This window comes from Nansenia antarctica (genome assembly GCF_963989245.1).
Source record: "Nansenia antarctica genome assembly, chromosome: 1".
Taxonomy (NCBI): domain Eukaryota; kingdom Metazoa; phylum Chordata; class Actinopteri; order Argentiniformes; family Microstomatidae; genus Nansenia; species Nansenia antarctica.
In genome coordinates this window covers 88,076,803-88,099,592 of record NC_137674.1, presented here as the reverse complement: position 1 = coordinate 88,099,592, position 22,790 = coordinate 88,076,803, and the positions used below count along the sequence as shown (strand labels likewise).

Sequence of the window (22,790 nt, the reverse complement as noted above, 5' to 3'; positions counted from 1 at the left end):
GATAAAAAAGGCACGGCTGTTCTAGTGTTAACATACAGCAGCAGCTGAACCAAAGTGCTTCACAAATGAAAAGCAGGTAAAGTGCAGCAGGATTATTAAATAAAATGCAACACAGTGCAAGATACGATAACAATTAAAAGGAGAGAAGATAAAAGGACTAAAAACAATAAAGCAATAAAACAATGTCCCCAAGGACACTTCGACATGTGGCCAGCCAGGGCTCGAACCGCCGATCTGCCAACCTTGCAATCATTAGACGCCGGCTCTACCTCCTGAGACACAGCCACCCTGGTTCTATCACCTGGTTCTAGGTGCTTCTGACAGGTGGCAGGTGGTTCTACTCACCTGGCGGTAGCGGATGGTGCAGGTGAAGCCCTCGCTCTGCAGGTTGACGGTCTTCAGCATGCCCGTGGCCTCGTCGTAGGAGAAGGCCACGCGCGAGGTGTCGTAGAGGATCTCCAGCAGCTTGGTCAGCTTGCCGTACTTGTAGATGACGCGCCGGCCCGTGCCCAGGTAGGTGGTCTGCAGCAGCTGGCCCCCCTCGCTGTACGTAAGTAAGGAAGTACAAATTATTGTTGTTGTGAATTGACCAGGAATAGAGTAGGAGTTGGATATAATTAATGTATCTGTTGCAATGTACCCTTTTCTTTATTTTTTTCTCAGTTTTCATGTTTCTTTTTCCCTTTTTTTTTATTTATTTTATTATTATTATTATATATATACGTATATATATATTTTTCTCTCCCTTTTATTTTGTATGTGTATATATGAGCTCAGTTATATGATTTCCTCTCCATCAATGTACGTACTATATATACAGTACATGTGTATGGCAATTCTGGAGAGTTATTTGCTTGTATATATAATTGCCACAGCAGGTTAAAACAGGTAAACAAGTGAAAATAAGAAACAGGTAACAAACAACAAGTGTACAACAATATAAACAGGACACAGAAAGACAGGCTTCTTTTGGGGTTAGCCAAAAGCCTGACTATACAAGACAGTCTTTAGCTGTTTTTTAAAAGCCGAGGCCGAGGCCGAGACCGCTGATCTAAGATCCCAGGGCAGAGCATTCCAGAGCCTGGGAGCCACGGTTTGGAATGCTCCATCACCCTGGGTCTTCAGTCTGGCACGGGGGACAACCAACACACCCTGGTCAGAGGACCTGAGAGACCTACTACGGGGGACAACCAACACACCTGTAGTCCTGCAGCACAGAGGCGTTGCCCTCGGGGGGCCGGTAGGTGTTCCTGTAGTAGCCCACGGAGCGGGTGGTCTCCAGGGTCAGCCGGGCCACGTTGGGCATGGTCACGGAGGAGAGGCGGTCATTCTTGTCGAACTCGAAGATGTACTGCCGCTGGCTGTAGAGCAACAGCACCATGGACTGGAGAGGGGGAGGGGGGAGGGGAGAGGACAGAGGACAGAGGAGAGGGGGGAGAGGGGAGAGAGGAGAGGACAGAGGGGAGAGGACAGAGGGGAGAGGGGAGAGGAGAGAGGAGAGAGGGGAGAGGAGAGAGAAGAGAGGAGAGAGGAGAGAGGGGAGAGAGTAGAGAGAGGAGAGAGGAGAGAGGAGAGAGGAGAGAGGAGAGAGGGGAGAGGGGAGAGGGGAGAGAGGAGAGAGGAGAGAGAAGAGAGGAGAGAGGAGAGAGGGGAGAGAGTAGAGAGAGGAGAGAGGAGAGAGGAGAGAGGAGAGAGGAGAGAGGAGAGAGGGGAGAGGGGAGAGGGGAGAGGGGAGAGAGGAGAGGGGACAGAGGGGAGAGAGGAGAGAGGAGAGAGGACAGAGGGGAGGGGACAGTTAGATTGTGGAAAACTTATTTTCAATGCAGCAGGAGTGAATTTCAAACCCCAAAAAATTATGTTGATATTCAACCCTTCGAGTACGTATATACAGTGCCGTGAGTCTAGATGTGTTGTACCTTACGCAGGCTGAAGAAATAATATCCAAGTAGCTGGATAAACCAAACAATTATACAAACATGTAAAATGTAAAGAAAATGTCTGCATCACTGTGCTGTGAATGCAAGTCAGACCAAGGAATCGTGTTGAAAGTGAAGATGCATGGGATGCTTAGGTGGCGTAACGGGTTAAGCGTCGACCATGTAACCGCAGGACATATCCTGCATGTCATCCTTTCTCTCTCTCTCTCACCCACCCTTCCTGTCAGTCTCTACTGTCTCTATCCTCCTCTCTCTCTCACCCATCCTTCTTATCAAAATCTCTACTATCTCTATCGCAATAAAAGGAAAAATATGAGTGGGACTGCCCCACTCAGAAAAAAAAGAAAGAAAAAAAAAGAAAGTGAAGATGCTGTAATCCTCTGAAGACATTAAGATGTCCTGGAGAGATGATTTGATAAACATGATGATTTGATAAACAGGCAGTTTATTATTTTTCTTGTTTGGAGATTCCTCTGATCTGAACAGTGTGAGGAGGGCGTTCAAAGTCTTTCAAAGAGAATTTAGCGAAAGGCAATTTCCATTTGGGGAATTTTGGGGCAAAATAAATTACATAATCAAATCACTTTGGAGACTGTCACAACATGGCTGACAGCCTCTCGGCACTTAAGAGCCGTTCAACTGACTTCAGACTATAATGGTTGTGAATCACAGCAATCTTCATATTAGATGTTAAGAGAATCAAGGCCCTTTACATTCTCGTTAAGCAGTCTTCTTTAATAAGCTCATAGAAGGTGACGTGTGTGTGTGATTGGCTTCTCTCTGTACTGCTCATCAGAGCTATTCTGGGGCGGCTGTGTCTCAGGAGGTAGAGGCTGTGTCTCAGGAGGTAGAGGCTGTGTCGCAGGAGGTAGAGGCTGTGTCTCAGGAGGTAGAGGCTGTGTCTCAGGAGGTAGAGGCTGTGTCTCAGCGCTTTGGAGCAGCAAAAAAGGCGCTATATAAGTGCAGTCCATTTACCATTTACCATTTATTCTAGGCGTACTGTAACTGCACTGTCAAGCTGTCTGTGGTAACCGTGTACATTACCTGCAGAGTGCATCAGACGTTTACTGATAACGCTGCTCAAATCTACAGCAGAATGAAGAACGATGAAAAGTTAAACTTCAAATTAACTTTAAATCTGCTTTTAAGGGCTTCCTTACATAGACATCATTCTAAGACTCAATCATATTCTTCTCTGGTTTTTGATTGTGTCTTATCTATAGACCTGACGTTATACTTTAGCAGCAGACACTAGTGTGTACCTTCTCCAGGTGTTACTAGTGTGTACCTTCTCCAGGTGTTACTAGTGTTTACCTTCTCCAGGTGTTACTAGTGTGTACCTTCTCCAGGACTTCCTGACCGACCGCCCCCAGAGGGTGCGGGTGGGCCCCCACACCTCCACAGCCCTCAGCCTCAGCACTGGGTCCCCCCATCCCCCCATCCTCTACAACCTCTACATCCACGACTTCACCCCCGTCCACCCCAGCAACTACATCGTTAAGTTTGCAGACGACACCACCGTGGTGGGATGTATCTCGGGGGGGGACGAGGCGGCGTACAGGGATGAGGTAGAGCAACTGAGCAAGCTGTGCAAGGTTAACAACCTGCTGCTAAACAAGTCAAAGACCCAGGAATTCATCGTAGACTTCAGGAGGAAAAAGTCCGAGATCCAGCCCCTGCTCATCGACGGAGAGAGCGTGGAGAGAGTCTCAACCCTCCGATTCCTGGGACATCACATGCGGGATGACCTGGCCTGGAAGGACAACACAAAAGGCACCATCAAGAGGGCACAACAGCGGCTATACACCCTGAGATGCCTCAGGAAAGAACACAACAAGCAGGAGATACTGGTGGCCTTCTACCACGGCGCAGTGGAGAGCATCCTCACCTACGGCATCTGCAACTGGTTCCACAGCTGCACAACAGCGGAGAGAAACGCGCTACAGAGAGTCGTGAGAACAGCACAGAAGATCACCGGCGCCCCCCTCCCCTCTCTGGAGGAGCTGTACAACACACACTGTCTCAGGAGGGCCTCCAAGATCTCCAGGGACCCGACCCACCCTGGGCACGTACACTTTGTCAGGCTGCCCTCGAACAGGAGGTACAGGACCCCGGCCGCTAAGACAAACAGACTGAAGAACTGCTTCTACCACAGGGCCGTCAAGGCCCTGAACACAGAAAAGGCCTAAGTTCTGGGCCCAGGACAGTCCGGACGGATTGTATGGCAGCTAGTGCTGAGGCACAAACATTTCAAGCCTGCAAACTGTGACACTTTAAAATAACGTGAAAAAATACTTTTGTGCAATATGACAACCCTAGTTGACTATCTGTGCAGTATAGTACTGTACAGTGGATTGTGTACATAGCCTTTATTGATGTAAACCAGCTCCTTACCTTCTTGTGATTTTATGCTTTTTCTATTATTATTTTATTTTATTTTTCCCTTTCCTAACACCAGGGGAGCCACCCCTCCTAAATTTCGTTGTTTGGTAGCAATGACAAATAAAGTCCATTCCATTCCATTCCATTCCATTCTCCAGGGGCCCGTTCCACTATGCGAGATTAACTCTGATCCAAGCGATTAACTCTGATCCAGGTTTAAATAAGCTTGCGGTCGGTTCCATCAATGTGGCTCAAATAATTCGCTGCTTGGTTGAATGAATGAATGGACTTTATTGTCATTGCTACAGTACAGGTACCAAACAGCGAAATTTAGGAGGGGTGGCTCCCCTGGTGTTAGGAAAGGGAAAAAAAAAACTTTTAGAAAAAGAAAAAATCACAAGAAGGTAAGGAGCTGGTTTACATAAATAAAGGCTATGTACACAATCCACTGTACTATACTGCACAGATAGTCAACTAGGGTTGTCATATTGCACAATAGTATTTTTTCACGTTATTTAAAGTGTCACAGTTTGCAGGCTTGAAATGTACATGTTTGTGCCTCAGCACTACACCTGATTTTTTTTTCAGTCCAGCAGCTGCCATACAATCCGTCCAGACTGTCCAGGGCCCAGAACTTAGGTCTTTGCTGTGTTCAGGGCCTGGACGGCCCTGTGGTAGAAGCAGTTCTTCAGTCTGTTTGTCTTAGCGGCCAGGGTCCTGAACCTCCTTTTCGAGGGCAGCCTGGTAAAGTGTACGTGCCCAGGGTGGGTCGGGTCCCTGGAGATCTTTGAGGCCTTCCTGAGACAGCGTGTGTTGTACAGCTCTTCCAGAGAGGGGAGGGGGGCGCCGGTGATCTTCTGTGCTGTTCTCACTACTCTCTGTAGCGCATTTCTCTCCGCTGTTGTGCAGCTGGAGAACCAGTTGCAGATGCCGTAGGTGAGGGTTCTCTCCACTGCGCCGCGGTAGAAGGCCACCAGTATCTCCTGCTTGTTGTGTTCCTTCCTGAGGCATCTCAGGGTGTATAGCCGCTGTTGTGCCCTCTTGATGGTGCCTTTTGTGTTGTCCTTCCAGGTCAGGTCATCCCGCATGTGGTGTCCCAGGAATCGGAGGGTTGAGACTCTCTCCACGCTCTCTCCGTCGATGAGCAGGGGCTGGATCTCGGACTTTTTCCTCCTGAAGTCTACGATGAATTCCTGGGTCTTTGACTTGTTCAGCAGCAGGTTGTTGACCTTGCACAGCTTGCTCAGTTGCTCTACCTCATCCCTGTACGCCGCCTCGTCCCCCCCCGAGATACATCCCACCACGGTGGTGTCGTCTGCAAACTTTACGATGTAGTTGCTGGGGTGGACGGGGGTGAAGTCGTGGGTGTAGAGGTTGTAGAGGATGGGGCTTAGCACGCAGCCCTGGGGGGACCCAGTGCTGAGGCTGAGGGCTGTGGAGGTGTGGGGGCCCACCCGCACCCTCTGGGGGCGGTCGGTCAGGAAGTCCTTGATCCACGCACATATAGAGTGTGATAGACCCAGGTCTAGTAGTTTGGTCACTAGCCTGTCTGGAAGGATGGTGTTGAAGGCGGAGCTGAAGTCCACGAAGAGCAGTCTCGCGTAGCTGTTTCCCCTCTCCAGGTGGGATAGAGTGGCGTGGAGAGTCGTCGCAATGGCGTCCTCTGTGGACCTGTGGGCTCTGTAGGCGAACTGGTATGGATCCAGGTTGGGCGGGAGGCGTGTGAGTATGTGGGCCCGGACTAGTTTCTCGAAGCACTTCATGATGATTGGTGTGAGTGCCACCGGGCGGTAGTCGTTTAGGCAGCTCACCGTGCTTTTCTTCGGGACTGGGATGATAGTTGAGGTTTTCAGGCAGGGTGGGACGGTGGCCTGGGACAGGGACTGGTTAAAGATGTTGGTGAAAACCCCGGCCAGCTGGTCGGCGCAGTCTCTCAGCACCCGTCCCAGGACGCCATCCGGCCCCGAGGCTTTCCTGGGGTCCACCGCCTTCAGTACGCGTCTCACTTCATGCTCTGTGAGGGTGAGGCTGCTGAGAGCTGGAGAGAGTGGTGTTTGTGTTGCGGTTACCTCCGTTCGCCCCTCGTCGAACCGGGCGTAGAAGGTGTTCAGCTTTCCCGCCAGCAGGGGGTCGTCCTCTGCGGCTGTGAGCCTGTTGGCTCTGAAGTTTGTCATCTGCTGAACCCCTTGCCACATCCGCCTGGAGTCGTTGCTCAGGAGGCATTCCTCAATCTTCTCTCTGTGCTCTGCCTTGGCCGCTTTGATTCCGCGCTTTAGGTTGGCCCTGGTGGAGCTGTACAGCGGTGTGCTCTTCCCTGCGAAGAAGGCGTTGTCCCTCTCGTTGATCAGTTTTTGGACCTTCCCAGTCATCCATGGCTTCGTGTTGGGGTAGACCCGGACCCGTTTGTCCACGGTGACTGAGTTGGTGCAGTTCACTATGTGGTTCAGAACCGACGACGTGTACTGTTCCAGGTCCTCATGCTCATATTCCTGCCATAGGGTGTCATTTAGGCAGATCTGCAGTGGAGCGGACCCTTCTGGCCAGGTTCTGACAGTCTTAGTGGTGATGGGAGCACTTTTCCCCATGGTAGTGTATGCAGGAATGCTAAGCAACCAATCCTTCTGAGTAATTCTGGTCCCGAGCAGACTTACAGGCTGGTTTAGGTAATGCGTGCGTCAAAAAAGGCTCACAGGCGGAAACTACATCCCGAACGACAGTTCCTCAAGTGTCTTTTAGGAAATATTAGTTCCCACTTCACACGAGATAGATAGATAGATAGTTTGACTGTGTGATAGATAGATAATTTGATATTTTGAAAGTGTGATCGATCGATAGATAGATAGTTTGATTGTGTGATAGATAACTTGATATTTTGAAAGTGTGATAGATAGATAGATCGATAGCTAAATAAATAAAAAAGTGTAAAAAATAAAATAGGTATGTCTATCAACTTGCATTATCGTCATTACAGTGGTGTGGCTGGCGCAGGGGTTAAGGCAGCCAGCTAGAGTTCCGAAGGCTGCGTGTTCGAGACTTGATTGAACTTAACGTTTTTGTTTTTTTGTTTTTTTACATTTAACCGAAGCCTTCATGCAAATCGATTTACAATATATATATATATCTGTCTAAGTGAAACATCTATCCATCAGTAATCATAAGAAAAAATAATCTATGCCAAAGGTAGAAGAACATAATTTACTCAGAAAGGCTTCAAACACCATTGTAATCGTGTCAGTTCTTGTAAATTAGCCTGCACCATCATTTTATAGCCTATATGTTTTTTAGATGAGATTTTAGATTAGATTCAAACAACGAAATGCAATAAAAAGTGTGTCTGAAGAGGGATTTGAACCACCGTCTTAAAATGACAAATAAATACCATGGCAGCGGTCAATACCACTATGCCATCGTGACGATATGACAGTTTGTAGGCTGCTGCTGATATCACCACAGTAGGAAATATTCATTTATTAAAATATGAACATGGGGCTAGTATGACCTACACATTTAATCGGTCAGCAATTTCTTGCCAAACCATTTCCCTCGCCTTGTTAACTGCGGCAGTATTACACTATTTTACATCTTATTTGTCGTCTTCATAAAGATCAATCTTCATTTCAACAGTTTGACTCTTCGGGGCTCTTTATGTCTGCGTGCACGCGCCCTTATCGAGGATTTCTAAGCCGGTGTTCTGTGAACACTCATGACACAAGCCTGATCTTCGTTCGAGGAATCACCTGAGGCTTGAATTCCAATCCCGAGTTGCCTGATCGCAGGATTTATTTTAATCGCCGATATACTAATCAACGTTAGTGGAACGGCCCCCAGGTGTTACTAGTGTTTACCTTATCCAGGTGTTACTAGTGTTTACCTTCTCCAGGTGTTACTAGTGTTTACCTTCTCCAGGTGTTACTAGTGTTTACCTTCTCCAGGTGTTACTAGTGTTTACCTTCTCCAGGTGTTACTAGTGTGTACCTTCTCCAGGTGTTACTAGTGTTCATACCTTCTCTAGGTAGGGGGGGAGCCCCCCCTCCCAAATGTTGTTGTATGGTACCTGTACTATATCAATGACAATAAAGACCATTCATTCATTCATTCATTCATTCATTCATTCATTCATTCATTCATTCATTCATTCATTCTAGTGTTTACCTTCTTCAGGTGTTACTAGTGTTTACCTTCTCCAGGTGTTACTAGTGTTTACCTTCTCCAGGTGTTACTAGTGTTTACCTTCTCCAGGTGTTACTAGTGTTTACATTCTTCAGATGTTACTAGTGTTAACCTTCTCCAGGTGTTACTAGTGTTTACCTTCTCCAGGTGTTACTAGTGCTTACCTTCTCCAGGTGTTACTAGTGTTTACCTTCTTCAGGTGTTACTAGTGCTTACCTTCTCCAGGTAGGTGTAGCTCCATGATTTCCCGTCAGCGAATATCTGTGATGTGATCCTGCCGTTCTGGTCGTACTCCATGCGTACGGACATGGTACCCCTCTGGATGCCGGCCACGTGGCCCCCGGGCGAGTAGGTGACGTTGACCCCGTTCAGGCGGCTGCTAGGCGCCCAGAGCGTGGGCCGGCCCGCCTGGTCGTAGTGGATCCGCAGGGTGAACTTCCTGTGGTCGTCGTAAACCTTCTCTGTCCTGGTGACGCGGTCGAAGTCCAGGGAGAGCAGGTTCCTGTTGTGGACCTGCAGAGAGAAGAGGAGAGGATGGATTAGGTTGGGTTGGGTTGGGTTGGGTTGGGTTGGGTTGGGTTGGGTTGGGTTGGGTTGGGTTGGGTTAGAGTAAATTATTATTATTATTAATAATAATATTTTTTTTACTGTTTTGTTATTGAAAAAAATAAATACAAACATACAAACAAACAAGGTTGTCAAGGGTGATAGTCATCTTGTCGGATCAAAACACATACAAACATCTTGATATACAATATCACACTTTTCTCAATGGTCTATATACACAATACATTTTTTCCAATAAACATACAATTACATTTCTCTAATTGAAGTGTTAAAATAGAGGTGAGTCTTTCCATACAGTGTATTTCTGTATGATCCCTAGACATCAGTGTCTTTGAGCCTTGGAAAAGCGCTATATAAATATAATGAATTATTAATTATTATTATTATTATTGTCCCCCTGTTGGAGGATTAACCTGGATTAGATTAAACTTTATTGTCATCGCAGAGTACAAGTACAATACAACAAAATGCAGTTTAGCATCCAACCAGAACTGCCAATAGTTAATTACAATCCAGGGTTAATGCTGCCATTGAAGTGAACACTGATGTGTTAGGAACAGGGAATAACTGTTTCTGGAGGTTAGCAGTGATTGAGAGGAGCCTTCCTAATGCAATGTTTTTTGAAGTGGAAGATTGTGAGAAAAACTCAATGTAAAATCTGATTATATTTTTAATTACAATAGTAAAGCAGATTCTCTGGAGTACAGGAGTCGTTGAGGTGATGCAATTAGAATAATTACCATACTTCTTCTTTGCTTGTGTAAAAATCCAGGAAAGTCTTAGGAGTGGGAGTCTAGCCTATTCAACACGCATTGATCATTAAAATTGTTTTCAGACGCTTACAGAAAGGAATTACCAGGTACAAAATGATTGTCATTTTACTTTGTGCAGTTCCCTTAAATTGGAAGAGAGAGCGGGAAGAAATCAATTCCACTCCTGCACCGTGCAGACGAAGTGGAAAGCTCGGGACATTGTTTGAATGACACTTCACAGCGAGTCCCTGCTTCACTCTAATGCATGAAGACTTAGTGACCTCGGCGCACACTATGATCAGAGCTGAAAGCCACTTCTCTGAACACAGTAATCTGCAGGGCACGTTCAGGTCAGGGCAAACAGGAAGTCACTGCTGCTGAGGTTTATCTGAAAGCCACAGAGCTGCAGACCGAAGGAGCCAGCAGCCTAGCGTCACATGTCTACTGTCAGTCAGCAGGAACACAGGCCCTGGCAACCAGACAGCCACGTTGCAAATGGTAAATGGACTGACTTATATAGACTGACTTATATAGACAGACTTATATAGACTGACTTATATAGCCTGACTTATATAGACTAACTTATATAGACTGACTTATATAGACTGACTTATATAGACTGACTTATATAGACTGACTTATATAGAGCAATTTGGGGTTCAGTGTCTTGCCCAAGGACACTTTGACATGTGGCCAGCCGGGGTTTGAACCGCCGATCTGCCGACCTTGTGATCATTATGCCGGCTATACCTCCTGCGCCACAGCCTCTACCTCCACCAGCCTCTACCTCCTGCGCCACAGCCTCTACCTCCACCAGCCTCTACCTCCTGCACCACAGCCTCTACCTCCACTAGCCTCTACCTCCACCATCCTCTACCTCCACCAGCCTCTACCTCCACCATCCTCTACCTCCACCAGCCTCTACCTCCACCATCCTCTACCTCCACCAGCCTCTACCTCCACCAGCCTCTACCTCCACCATCCTCTACCTCCACCAGCCTCTACCTCCACCAGCCTCTAACCTCCTGCGCCATAGCCTCTACCTCCACCAGCCTCTACCTCCACCAGCCTCTAACCTCCTGCGCCACAGCCGCCCACAAGAGAAACCAGAGAGACACAAACCCCCCCCCCCCCCCCCCCCCCCCCCCCACTAAAACAGGTCTTACTGAGCAGCCTTGGTACAGCGGGTCGTTATACATACAGTACTTCTGAATCCATCTGGCAGATTTGGATGATATTTGACGGAGGGAAAATGGGCACAGGCTTTAATTAAACTGCAGCTTTCTCTCCTCTCTCTCCTCTCTCTCCCCCCCTCCTCTCTCCCCCTCTCCTCTCTTCATCATGTCTCTCTGATTAATCTGCCTGGTTTTCTCTCCAGGTAGCCTGGCATTCAGCATTGGCACACACCGCTTGGCACAGCTTAACGACGGCGTCTTAAAAAACGGCTCTGAAAGCGGCGCTTGGCCTCTCTCCAGTGTCGTGGCAGAGAGCAGGGAGCTGTGTGGAGCCTCTCTCTCTCTCTCTCTCTCTCTCTCTCTCTCTCTCTCCATCTCATTTAGACAAGCACGCCGGGGCCTCTGGTCTGTGAAGGGACAATTACACCGGGGCCAATTAATGTCGCCAACGGCTAATTGAGAGGATTATTTGACACTGAAAGTGTTGGTGAATGGCAGGACTCCCTGGAGGAGCGGAGCAACAAGGGCATCAGAGAAATCTGAGACAGGCACAGACGCTGACGACGAACAAACTCCAATATAGGGAGAGTGATGCTGGGCCTCAGATCAATAGAGTAGACTCTCCTTATGTTGTGTTTATCCCTTCCTGCATGTGAAGCTGTCTCTGGAAGGAGTGACGTAGTGAAACAGAAGTCAGAGGAAATGTCGGTAGAGTCAATAAATATTTCGCAATAAATTCATGTGAGGTTTGGTGGTGAAGTGGGTTGGTCAGAAAGTCTAAAAGACCCAAAATAACCCCTACAGATCCCAGCATTCTGTTTCTATACCCGTTCATACTTAGCAGCCTGGTTTAACTCTAGAACAGCCATGGGTGGGGTCATTTTGACCCTGTGAGTAAAGAAAATATGATATCTTTGCACTCGATCAAATTTCAGGACCCTCCTTTCATGACTCTTCCTAGATATGTGCGTTCTACCACCCAGTATCCTTACATTTTCAAAACCACATCAGGATAAGCTAGTATGAAGCTATTTTGCAGTTTTTCTGTGTAGGAGGAGGCAGGCTAATTTACAAGACGCGCCAACTAGTGGTCGTTGTGTGTAAGTAGCAGCTTCCCATTGTAAAGACTATGGTCATTTGACCCCCGAGGCGGCTCTTATAGTAGGTAACATAGACACGGCTCTTCTAGTGTTAAGGCTATTCTAGTGTTAAGGCTGTTCTAGTGGTCAGGCTGTTCTAGTGTTACGGTTGTTCTAGTGTTGAGGCTGTTCTAGTGTTAAGGTGTCTGCCCTGGTGTTCTAGTGTTAAGGCTGTTCTAGTGTTAATGCTGTTCTAGTGTTAAGGCTGTTCTGGTGTTAAGGCTGTTCTAGTGTTAAGGCTGTTCTAGTGTTAAGGCTGTTCTAGTGTTAAGGCTGTTCTAGTGTTAAGGCTGTTCTAGTGTTAATGCTGTTCTAGTGGTCAGGCTGTTCTAGTGTTGAGGCTGTTCTAGTGTTGAGGCTGTTCTAGTGTTAAGGATGTTCTGGTGTTAAGGCTGTTCTAGTGTTGAGGCTGTTCTAGTGTTAAGGCTAAGGTGTCTGCCCTGGTGTTCTAGTGTTAAGACTGTTCTAGTGTTAAGGCTGTTGCAGTGGTAAGGCTGTTCTAGTGTTAAGGCTGTTCTAATGTTAACTCCAGGAGAGAGGAGTGCAGTAGGCTGTTGTGGAGGCAGGAAGGTAGACAGGGAGAGGAGGGAGAGGAGGGAGAGGATGGAGGGAGGAGATAGAGAAGGAGAGAAGGAGAGGAGGGAGAGGATGGAGAGGAGGGAGAGGAGGGAGAGGATGGAGAGGAGGTGAGAGGATGGAGAGGATGGAGAGGATGGAGAGGAGAGAGGGAGAGGAGGGAGAGGATGGAGAGGATGGAGAGAAGGGAGAGGATGGAGAGGAGGAGAGGATGGTGAGGATGGAGAGGAGGGAGAGGAGGGAGAGGATGGAGAGAAGGAGAGGAGGGAGAGGATGGAGAGGAGGGAGAGGATGGAGAGGAGGAGAGGATGGAGAGGATGGAGAGGATGGAGAGAAGGAGAGGATGGAGAGGAGGGAGAGGATGGAGAGGATGGAGAGGAGGAGAGGATGGAGAGGAGGAGAAGAGGGAGAGGAGGGAGAGGAGGGAGAGGATGGAGAGGAGGGAGAGAAGGAGAGGAGGGAGAGGAGGGAGAGGATGGAGAGGAGGAGAGGAGGGAGAGGAGGGAGAGGAGGGAGAGGAGGAGAGAAGGGAGAGGAGGGAGAGGAGGGAGAGGATGGAGAGGAGGGAGAGAAGGAGAGGATGGAGAGGATGGAGAGGAGGGAGAAGATGGAGAGGAGGAGAGGAGGGAGAGGATGGAGAGGAGGGAGAGGAGGAGAGGAGGGAGAGGAGGAGAGGATGGAGAGGAGGGAGAGGAGGAGAGGATGGAGAGGATGGAGAGGAGGGAGAGAAGGAGAAGATGGAGAGGAGGAGAGGAGGGAGAGGATGGAGAGGAGGGAGAGGAGGAGAGGATGGAGAGGAGGGAGAGGATGGAGAGGAGGGAGAGGAGGAGAGGATGGAGAGGAGGGAGAGGAGGAGAGGATGGAGAGGATGGAGAGGAGGGAGAGGAGGAGAGGATGGAGAGGAGGGAGAGGAGGAGAGGAGGAGAGGATGGAGAGGAGGAGAGGAGGAGAGGATGGAGAGGAGGAGAGGATGGAGAGGAGGGAGAGGAGGAGAGGATGGAGAGGATGGAGAGGATGGAGAGGAGGAGAGGATGGAGAGGAGGAGAGGAGGGAGAGGATGGAGAGGAGGAGAGGATGGAGAGGATGGAGAGGAGGAGAGGATGGAGAGGATGGAGAGGATGGAGAGGAGGGAGAGGAGGGATGGAGAGGATGGAGAGGATGGAGAGGAGGAGAGGATGGAGAGGATGGAGAGGATGGAGAGGATGGAGAGGAGGAGAGGATGGAGAGGATGGGAGAGGGAGGATGGGAGGAGGAGAGGATGGAGAGGATGGAGAGGAGGGAGAGGAGGAGAGGATGGAGAGGATGGAGAGGATGGAGAGGAGGAGAGGATGGAGAGGATGGAGAGGATGGAGAGGAGGAGAGGATGGAGAGGATGGAGAGGAGGGAGGTGGAGAGGAGGAGAGGATGGAGAGGAGGGAGAGGAGGAGAGGATGGAGAGGATGGAGAGGAGGAGAGGATGGAGAGGATGGAGAGAGGAGAGGATGGAGAGGAGGGAGAGGATGGAGAGGATGGAGAGGATGGAGAGGATGGAGAGGAGGGAGAGGATGGAGAGGAGGAGAGGATGGAGAGGAGGGAGAGGAGGGAGAGGATGGAGAGGAGGGAGAGGAGGAGAGGATGGAGAGAAGGAGAGGAGGGAGAGGAGGAGAGGATGGAGAGGATGGAGAGGATGGAGAGGAGGAGAGGATGGAGAGGAGGGAGAGGAGGAGAGGATGGAGAGGAGGGAGAGGATGGAGAGGAGGAGAGGATGGAGAGGAGGAGAGGATGGAGAGGATGGAGAGGAGGGAGAGGAGGAGAGGATGGAGAGGATGAAGAGGAGGAGAGGATGGAGAGGAGGAGAGGATGGAGAGGAGGGAGAGGAGGAGAGGATGGAGAGGAGGGAGAGGATGGAGAGGATGGAGAGGAGGGAGAGGATGGAGAGAAGGAGAGGATGGAGAGGATGGAGAGGATGGAGAGGATGGAGAGGATGGAGAGGAGGGAGAGGAGGAGAGGAGGAGAGGAGGAGAGGATGGAGAGGAGGAGAGGATGGAGAGGAGGAGAGGATGGAGAGGAGGAGAGGATGGAGAGGAGGGAGAGGAGGAGAGGATGGAGAGGATGGAGAGGATGGAGAGGAGGAGAGGATGGAGAGGAGGAGAGGATGGAGAGGGATGGAGAGGATGGAGAGGAGGAGAGGATGGAGAGGATGGAGAGGAGGGAGAGGATGGAGAGGAGGAGAGGATGGAGAGGAGGGAGAGGAGGAGAGGATGGAGAGGATGGAGAGGAGGGAGAGGATGGAGAGGATGGAGAGGATGGAGAGGATGGAGAGGAGGAGAGGATGGAGAGGAGGGAGAGGATGGAGAGGAGGAGAGGATGGAGAGGAGGGAGAGGAGGAGAGGCTGGAGAGGAGGGAGAGGAGGAGAGGATGGAGAGAAGGAGAGGAGGGAGAGGAGGAGAGGATGGAGAGGATGGAGAGGAGGAGAGGATGGAGAGGAGGGAGAGGAGGGAGAGGAGGAGAGGATGGAGAGGAGGGAGAGGATGGAGAGGAGGGAGAGGAGGAGAGGATGGAGAGGAGGAGAGGATGGAGAGGATGGAGAGGAGGGAGAGGAGGAGAGGATGGAGAGGATGAAGAGGAGGAGAGGATGGAGAGGAGGAGAGGATGGAGAGGAGGGAGAGGAGGAGAGGATGGAGAGGAGGGAGAGGATGGAGAGGATGGAGAGGAGGGAGAGGAGGAGACGAGGGAGAGGATGGAGAGGATGGAGAGGAGGAGAGGAGGAGAGGATGGAGAGGAGGAGAGGAGGGAGAGGATGGAGAGGATGGAGAGGATGGAGAGGAGGGAGAGGAGGGAGAGGAGGAGAGGATGGAGAGGAGGGAGAGGAGGAAGAGGATGGAGAGGAGGGAGAGGAGGAGAGGATGGAGAGGATGGAGAGGAGGAGAGGAGGGAGAGGAGGAGAGGATGGAGAGGATGGAGAGGAGGGAGAGGAGGAGAGGATGGAGAGGAGGGAGAGGAGGAGAGGATGGAGAGGATGGAGAGGAGGAGAGGATGGAGAGGATGGAGAGGAGGGAGAGGAGGAGAGGAGGAGAGGATGGAGAGGAGGGAGAGGAGGGAGAGGATGGAGAGGAGGGAGAGGATGGAGAGGATGGAGAGGAGGAGAGGAGGGAGAGGAGGAGAGGAGGAGAGGAGGAGAGGAGGAGAGGATGGAGAGGATGGAGAGGATGGAGAGGAGGAGAGGAGGGAGAGGATGGAGAGGATGGAGAGAAGGAGAGGAGGAGAGGAGGGAGAGGATGGAGAGGAGGGAGAGGAGGAGAGGAGGGAGAGGAGGAGAGGAGGGAGAGGAGGAGAGGAGGAGAGGAGGAGAGGAGGAGAGGATGGAGAGGATGGAGAGGAGGAGAGGATGGAGAGGAGGAGAGGAGGAGAGGATGGAGAGGAGGAGAGGATGGAGAGGATGGAGAGGAGGAGAGGATGGAGAGGATGGAGAGGAGGAGAGGAGGAGAGGATGGAGAGGAGGAGAGGAGGAGAGGATGGAGAGGAGGGAGAGGAGGAGAGGATGGAGAGGAGGAGAGGATGGAGAGGAGGAGAGGAGGAGAGGATGGAGAGGAGGGAGAGGATGGAGAGGAGGAGAGGATGGAGAGGAGGGAGAGGAGGAGAGGATGGAGAGGAGGAGAGGAGGAGAGGATGGAGGAGGAGAGGAGGAGAGGAGGAGAGGAGGAGAGGAGGGAGAGGAGGAGAGGAGGAGAGGAGGAGAGGAGGAGAGGAGGAGAGGAGGAGAGGAGGGAGAGGAGGAGAGGAGGAGAGGAGGAGAGGATGGAGAGGATGGAGAGGAGGAGAGGAGGAGAGGAGGAGAGGAGGGAGAGGAGGGAGAGGAGGAGAGGATGGAGAGGATGGAGAGGAGGAGAGGAGGAGAGGATGGAGAGGAGGAGAGGATGGAGAGGAGGAGAGGAGGAGAGGAGGAGAGGATGGAGAGGATGGATAGGAGGAGAGGAGGAGAGGATGGAGAGGATGGGAGGAGGAGAGGAGGAGAGGAGGGAGAGGAGGAGAGGAGGGAGAGGAGGAGAGGAGGGAGAGGAGGAGAGGAGGGAGAGGAGGAGAGGATGGGTTTCTCCTGCCTGGATCTGGTTCAGCAGCGACCCAACGGGGTGGAAAAGAGCTTTTTCAGCAGAGAGCTCCTGGACCTCCGCAGAATGGAAACCCACCCAAGGGGAATGTTTTAAATTGGACTTTCCTCTAAAACAGGCAACGCTTAAACAAAGTAGATATGGAGGAAAGGAGGGGGGGGGGGGGGGCAGGAGTTTGAAACAGCAGCCGATCCATATCCCACAAACACTTCTCTACAGTACAACAGAGAAAACAACATTACTAAAGAATTATACTCTCAAACAACCATGTTTTAATAATCAGTTGGGCGCTTAAAAAGCAACGCTTTTACATCGAGTGTGATTAATCAAGGGTCTGTTGAAATGAGCATGAAGTTTGAATTTCAAATCAATAACATAAATTATTTATATTATCATAACATAATCAAAACTCCTTTACACATTTAATGAGTTTTTTTTTTTACCAGATTATCTTTTGTACTCTCATTAAAAATAAATCAGAATCCGTTGTTTTTCATGTCCAATATTTGCCCAGTTTGATGTTGTTGATGTATTTTACCTTTGAAATCTACTGGCCTCTTTGCCAGGCAGATAACAACTGTAATCTTATTTGCTCAGTTTCTGACTGGTTCTGTTGAATAAACAGACCTGCATGTGTTTATCCTGCTTCGAGGAGCCGGTAAAGGACCTAGTTTTGATAATAATACATGACACAGTCTGATCATTCGGTCCGCATATCGGCAACCGATCAAAATGTTCAGACTTTTCTTTAGAAACACAAAACTACGTTTCAACGTTGTTGAGAATCACAACACAAACTCGCTAGTCAAGCCCAAAATACTGCAACAACGCAATGGATTGGGTGAGTAATCCCCACTGCTACCTAGTTAACTATAACACTACTTTACATTGTTACCTAGTTAACTAGAACACTACTTTACATTGTTACCTAGTTAACTACAACACTACTTTACATTGTTAGCTAGTTAACTATAACACTACTTTACATTGTTACCTAGTTAACTAGAACACTTCTTTACATTGTTACCTAGTTAACTAGAACACTACTTTACATTGTTACCTAGTTAACTAGAACACTACTTTACATTGTTACCTAGTTAACTAGCACACTACTTTACATTGTTACCTAGTTAACTAGAACACTACTTTACATTGTTACCTAGTTAACTACAACACAACTTTACATTGTTACCTAGTTAACTAGAACACTACTTTACATCGTTACCTAGTGAACTAGAACACTACTTTACATTGTTACCTAGTTAACTACAACACTACTTTACATTGTTACCTAGTTAACTACAACACTACTTTACATTGTTACCTAGTTAACTACACCACTACTTTACATTGTTACCTAGTTAACTACAACACTACTTTACATTGTTACCTAGTTAACTGCAACACTACTTTACATTGTTACCTAGTTAACTACAACACTACTTTACATTGTTACCTAGTTAACTACAACACTATTTTACATTGTTACCTAGTTAACTAGAACACTACTTTACATTGTTAGCAGGCTCACAAAACAAGCTGTGTTAGTTGACTAGCGACGTGTCGTTGATTTTCAACAACGCTGAAATTCTCACAAAAGTCAGATCATTACATCAGATCCCGACATGAGGACCAAAGCATTAGAACGTGTCACATGTGATAACATAACGATATCAGTGTGTGTGAGTGTGTGTTGTCTCCCCTGTCTAGACCAGATAGGAGCAGCTCATCGATGCTCTGGCAGAGCGACAGCCAGAAAGGGGAGGCCAGGGCAGGCCACGTGTGTCTCTGTCGCAGGGCCGACCCACCAGCCCCACTGACCTGCTTAGCTGCAGCACACGGCACCACGCAGCAACGCTGCAGCACATGCGTGTATTCTCTCCCCCCTCTCTCTCACCCCACTACAAAGATGCATGCACACTAACTGGTGCCGACCCAGCCAACCCACACACTCCCTTCCCCCTCCCTCCCTCTCTCACTCTCTCTTCCACGCACTCTCCCTCTCTCGTTCTCTCTCCCTCTCTCTCTTCCACACTCTCCCCCCCTCTCTTTCTCTGCTACACACTCTCCCTCCCTCCCTCCCTCTCTACCACACACTCCCCCTCCCCCTCTTTCTTTCTCACTCTCTCTACCACACACTCCCCTCCCTCCATCCCTCCCTCTCTCTTTCTCTCCCTCTCTCTCTACCACACACTCCCCTCCCTCCATCCCTCCCTCTCTCTCTTCCACACTCTCCCCCCCTCTCTTTCTCTGCCACACACTCTCCCTCCCTCCCTCCCTCTCTCTGCCACACACTCCCCCTCCCTCCCTCCCTCCCTCTCTCTTTCTCTCCCTCTCTCTTTGCCACACACTCCCCCTCCCTCCCTCTCTTTCTCCCCCTCCCCCTCCCTCCCTCTTTCCCCCTCTCTCTGCCACACACTCCCCCCCTCCCTCCCTCTTTCTATTCTCTCTCTCTCTCTCTCCCTCCCTCCCTCCCTCTCTGCCACCCACATAACATCACTGGACGTGCCACTCAAGGTCGGTCAATGACTCCGTCTCTGTTTATCCCTCTGTTCATCCCTCGTTTCATCCCTCTGTTCTCACCATTTGGCTGCTCCCATTTCCCATCTCACCCCTGAGGCCGTTGTTACACACATTACTGTTACACACATTAGAGGCTCTCGCAGCGAGAAGGGACGGCAGGGTTGTTAAATGAACAACCAATGACAGACAAACCGCCACCACCCCACCTCCCCCACTCCCCACCTCCTCCACCTCCCCCACCTCCCCACCTTCCCCACCTCCCCCACCTCCCCAACTCCCCACCTCCCCCACCTCCCCCATTAGCTGTGTCGCCTCCTAGAAGCTACCAGAACACACCGCTCCTAGCTTAACTAAATTAAACTAAAGATTATGTTCATATATGATATTATTTTACACAAGATAAAAACGACGAAACGAAATGAGGCAATTTACCTCAGATAAATTCAGAGTTATCGGCTGTCGCTGTCGATGTGTCACGGTTCAACCGACCAGCAGATCGTTTAGTCTCTTGTTCCCGTGGTGTGTGTGTGTGTGTGTGTGTGTGTGTGTGAAGGTGGTGTGTGTGTGTGTGTGTGTGTGGGTGTGTGATCCCTTTAAGAGGAAGGGCGTGCGTGTGAGCGTGTATTTAACAGTGTTATCGCTGCACAGCCAGCTAGCTGGGGCGGCCGGCCAACTAGGTCACACAGATTGATTGGTTCTGTTATTCTGTTATTGTCTCTAAAGGTTTGACTAAAATTTGAGACAATAATAACAATACTAATAATAGTTTACCAGGTCTTCCCTTTGATCCCAAAGACATCCTTCCATAAGGTGTGTGTGTGTGTGTGTGTGTGTGTGTGTGTGTGTGTGTGTGTGTGTGTGTGTGTGTGTGTGTGTGTGTGTGTGTGTGTGTGTGTGTGTGTGTGCGTGTGTGGGTGTTGGTGTGCGTGTGTGTGTGTGACTGTGTGTGCCTGTGTGTGTGTGCATGTGTGTTTAGGTACCAGCCCACCTCAGTAAGCTGCCAGATAGTCGTGTGTCTACATGTGGTGTGTGTGTGTGTGTTTACATGTGGTGTGTGTGTGTCTACATGTGGTGTGTGTGTGTGTGTGTCTATATGTGGTGTGTGTGTGTGTGTGTGTGTGTGTGTGTCTACATGTGGTGTGTGTGTGTGTGTCTGGCAGGGCAGGGAGAGCAGCTTCCCTGGGTGAGTGTGGAGTCATTTCTGAACCAAAGCTAGTGACCCATAATGCTCTAGTTCTGAGAGGGACTCACTGTGATGTACCCATAATGCTCTAGTTCTGAGGGCTACTCACTGTGAGGTACCCATAATGCTCTAGTTCTGAGGGCTACTCACTGTGGTGTAGGAGGGATGCTTCACTAAACAGTCTGTGAGGTAGCTAACTGAACGGAGGTTGAAGAGTATAATCTCAAGGAAAATAAACACTACAAATGTCTCCTCTTACCCTGAGCCTGCGTCCGTACACGGTGACCTGCCCGCGGGCCTGCTCCTTGCGCTGCCGCCACTCCACCAGGTTCAGGCCGTTGTCGATGGCCAGCGTGACGTTCCGGCGGCTGACCGTGGGGTTGACGGTCCCGGCCAGCAGGTGGGGCTCCGTGTGCAGAGACACCTCCATGCCGTTGGCTAGCACCAGGCGCAGCGACCCGTCCATGCCGATGTAGTAACTGTTACGTACTTGGTCTGAGGAGGGGAGGAGGAGGGAGAGGAGGAGAAGGGAGAGGAGGAGAAGGTAGAGGAGGAGAAGGGAGAGGAGGAGAAGGTAGAGGAGGAGAAGGGAGAGGAGGAGAAGGTAGAGGGGGAGAAGGGAGAGGAGAAGGGAGAGGAGAAGGGAGAGGAGGAGAAGGGAGAGGAGAAGGGAGAGGAGGAGAAGGGAGAGGAGGAGAAGGGAGAGGAGAAGGGAGAGGAGGAGAAGGGAGAGGAGGAGAAGGTAGAGGAGGAGAAGGGAGAGGAGGAGAAGGGAGAGGAGGAGAAGGGAGAGGAGGAGAAGGTAGAGGGGGAGAAGGGAGAGGAGGAGAAGGGAGGGGAGGAGAAGGTAGAGGAGGTGAAGGGAGAGGAGGAGAAGGTAGAGGAGGAGAAGGGAGAGGAGGAGAAGGGAGAGGAGGAGAAGGTAGAGGAGGAGAAGGGAGAGGAGGAGAAGGAAGAGGAGGAGAAGGTAGAGGAGGAGAAGGGAGAGGAGGAGAAGGGAGAGGAGAAGGGAGAGGAGGAGAAGGTAGAGGAGGAGATGGAAGAGGAGGAGAAGGGAGAGGAGGAGAAGGGAGGGGAGGAGAAGGGAGAGGAGGAGAAGGAAGAGGAAATGGTTAGGAAATGATCTGCAGCCTGCCATGGAACAAAACAGGGATCACATCTAGTATCCACCTCCGTGAGGTGTTAACTCAGTGTGTTATAAAACGTGACACGTTGGAGTGTTTTATAAAACGTGACACGTTGTAGTGTTTTCGTCCGCTTGTCGGCAACCAATCAACATGTTCAGACTTTTCTTTCGAAACACAGAACTACATTGGGTGAGTAATCCCCACTGCTACCTAGTTACAGTTTTTTACGGTCGCTAAGTCGCAGTGTTCAATAGTGAAGTCACAGAGTCACAACTCTTCATACAGTCTGCATTACTAACATGCATGTTGGCCAATCACTTCATTCATGTCTCAAAAGAAGCTCGTTCAACCATACACTGGCAACAATGTTCACTCAGAAAGCATACACAGTCATTCATAACACTCTGACTTACAAAACACTAACAACAGGGAGCATTACAACATTTGAATGATTTTCACAAGAATGAATATTTCATTATAAGAATGGTTTGATTTATAGTAATCATAGACAGAATAGTTGACTGTAAAACTGTAAAGTACTAGGCAACAAGAATGAATCAGAAATGCCGCAATTTGCTTCTATCCTTAAGTGTATTATTTTTTGTTCAGTATCTCAGAAAGTAAGTTATGGTACATTTACTTCAAAGTACACTACATTTACTTGTGTAAGCTGAAAAGTGGAACATAAGTGGAAGATGCAAAGTTCAAACAAAAAAGAAAAACAGAAATTCCAGGGCGACAATACAATAGCAATCACACCAAAAATGTCTCACTCCTGAGGGTTTTGGTCCACCCTCTGGTCTGCATCTGGTCACATCTAATGTCTTCCCTGGCAATGCATCTAGTCTATTTCATTTCATTGTATATATTCTGCAAATATTTTCTAGACATTTCAATATGATTACTGCAAATAGTGAAAATACCACCGCTCATCCTTTATCAGACTTTGCTGAGGTGCTGGAACTGAAGAGTACAAAATAACAGCATCTGCACACTCAAACACGGTGCAAAAAAACAGTTTATTGCGAGCTTTCGGTCATATAAGGAATATGATTTCTGCAAAAATGCACCAAATCATTCTGCTTTGAATGTGTTCTTCACAGTTTTGAACACAGTGTGTTAACAATGAAAAAAAGGGTTTTGCAGGTGGGGGAGTTTGAATGAGAGAAG

General features: G+C 49.4%; 1 protein-coding gene across 1 annotated transcript in view; it reads right to left on the bottom strand.

Moving 5' to 3' along the window:
- The window catches only part of tenm4 (teneurin transmembrane protein 4), a gene marked incomplete at both ends in the record, with an annotated part of 257,838 nt that overhangs the window by 11,653 nt on the left and 223,395 nt on the right, over nt 1-22,790 (bottom strand). Inside the window, 4 exons of the mRNA XM_080526836.1 lie at nt 346-544; nt 1,200-1,384; nt 8,706-9,002; nt 20,753-20,988. Of these exons, the coding sequence (XP_080382962.1) occupies nt 346-544; nt 1,200-1,384; nt 8,706-9,002; nt 20,753-20,988 (917 nt within the window). The remainder of the gene's footprint in view (nt 1-345; nt 545-1,199; nt 1,385-8,705; nt 9,003-20,752; nt 20,989-22,790) is intronic.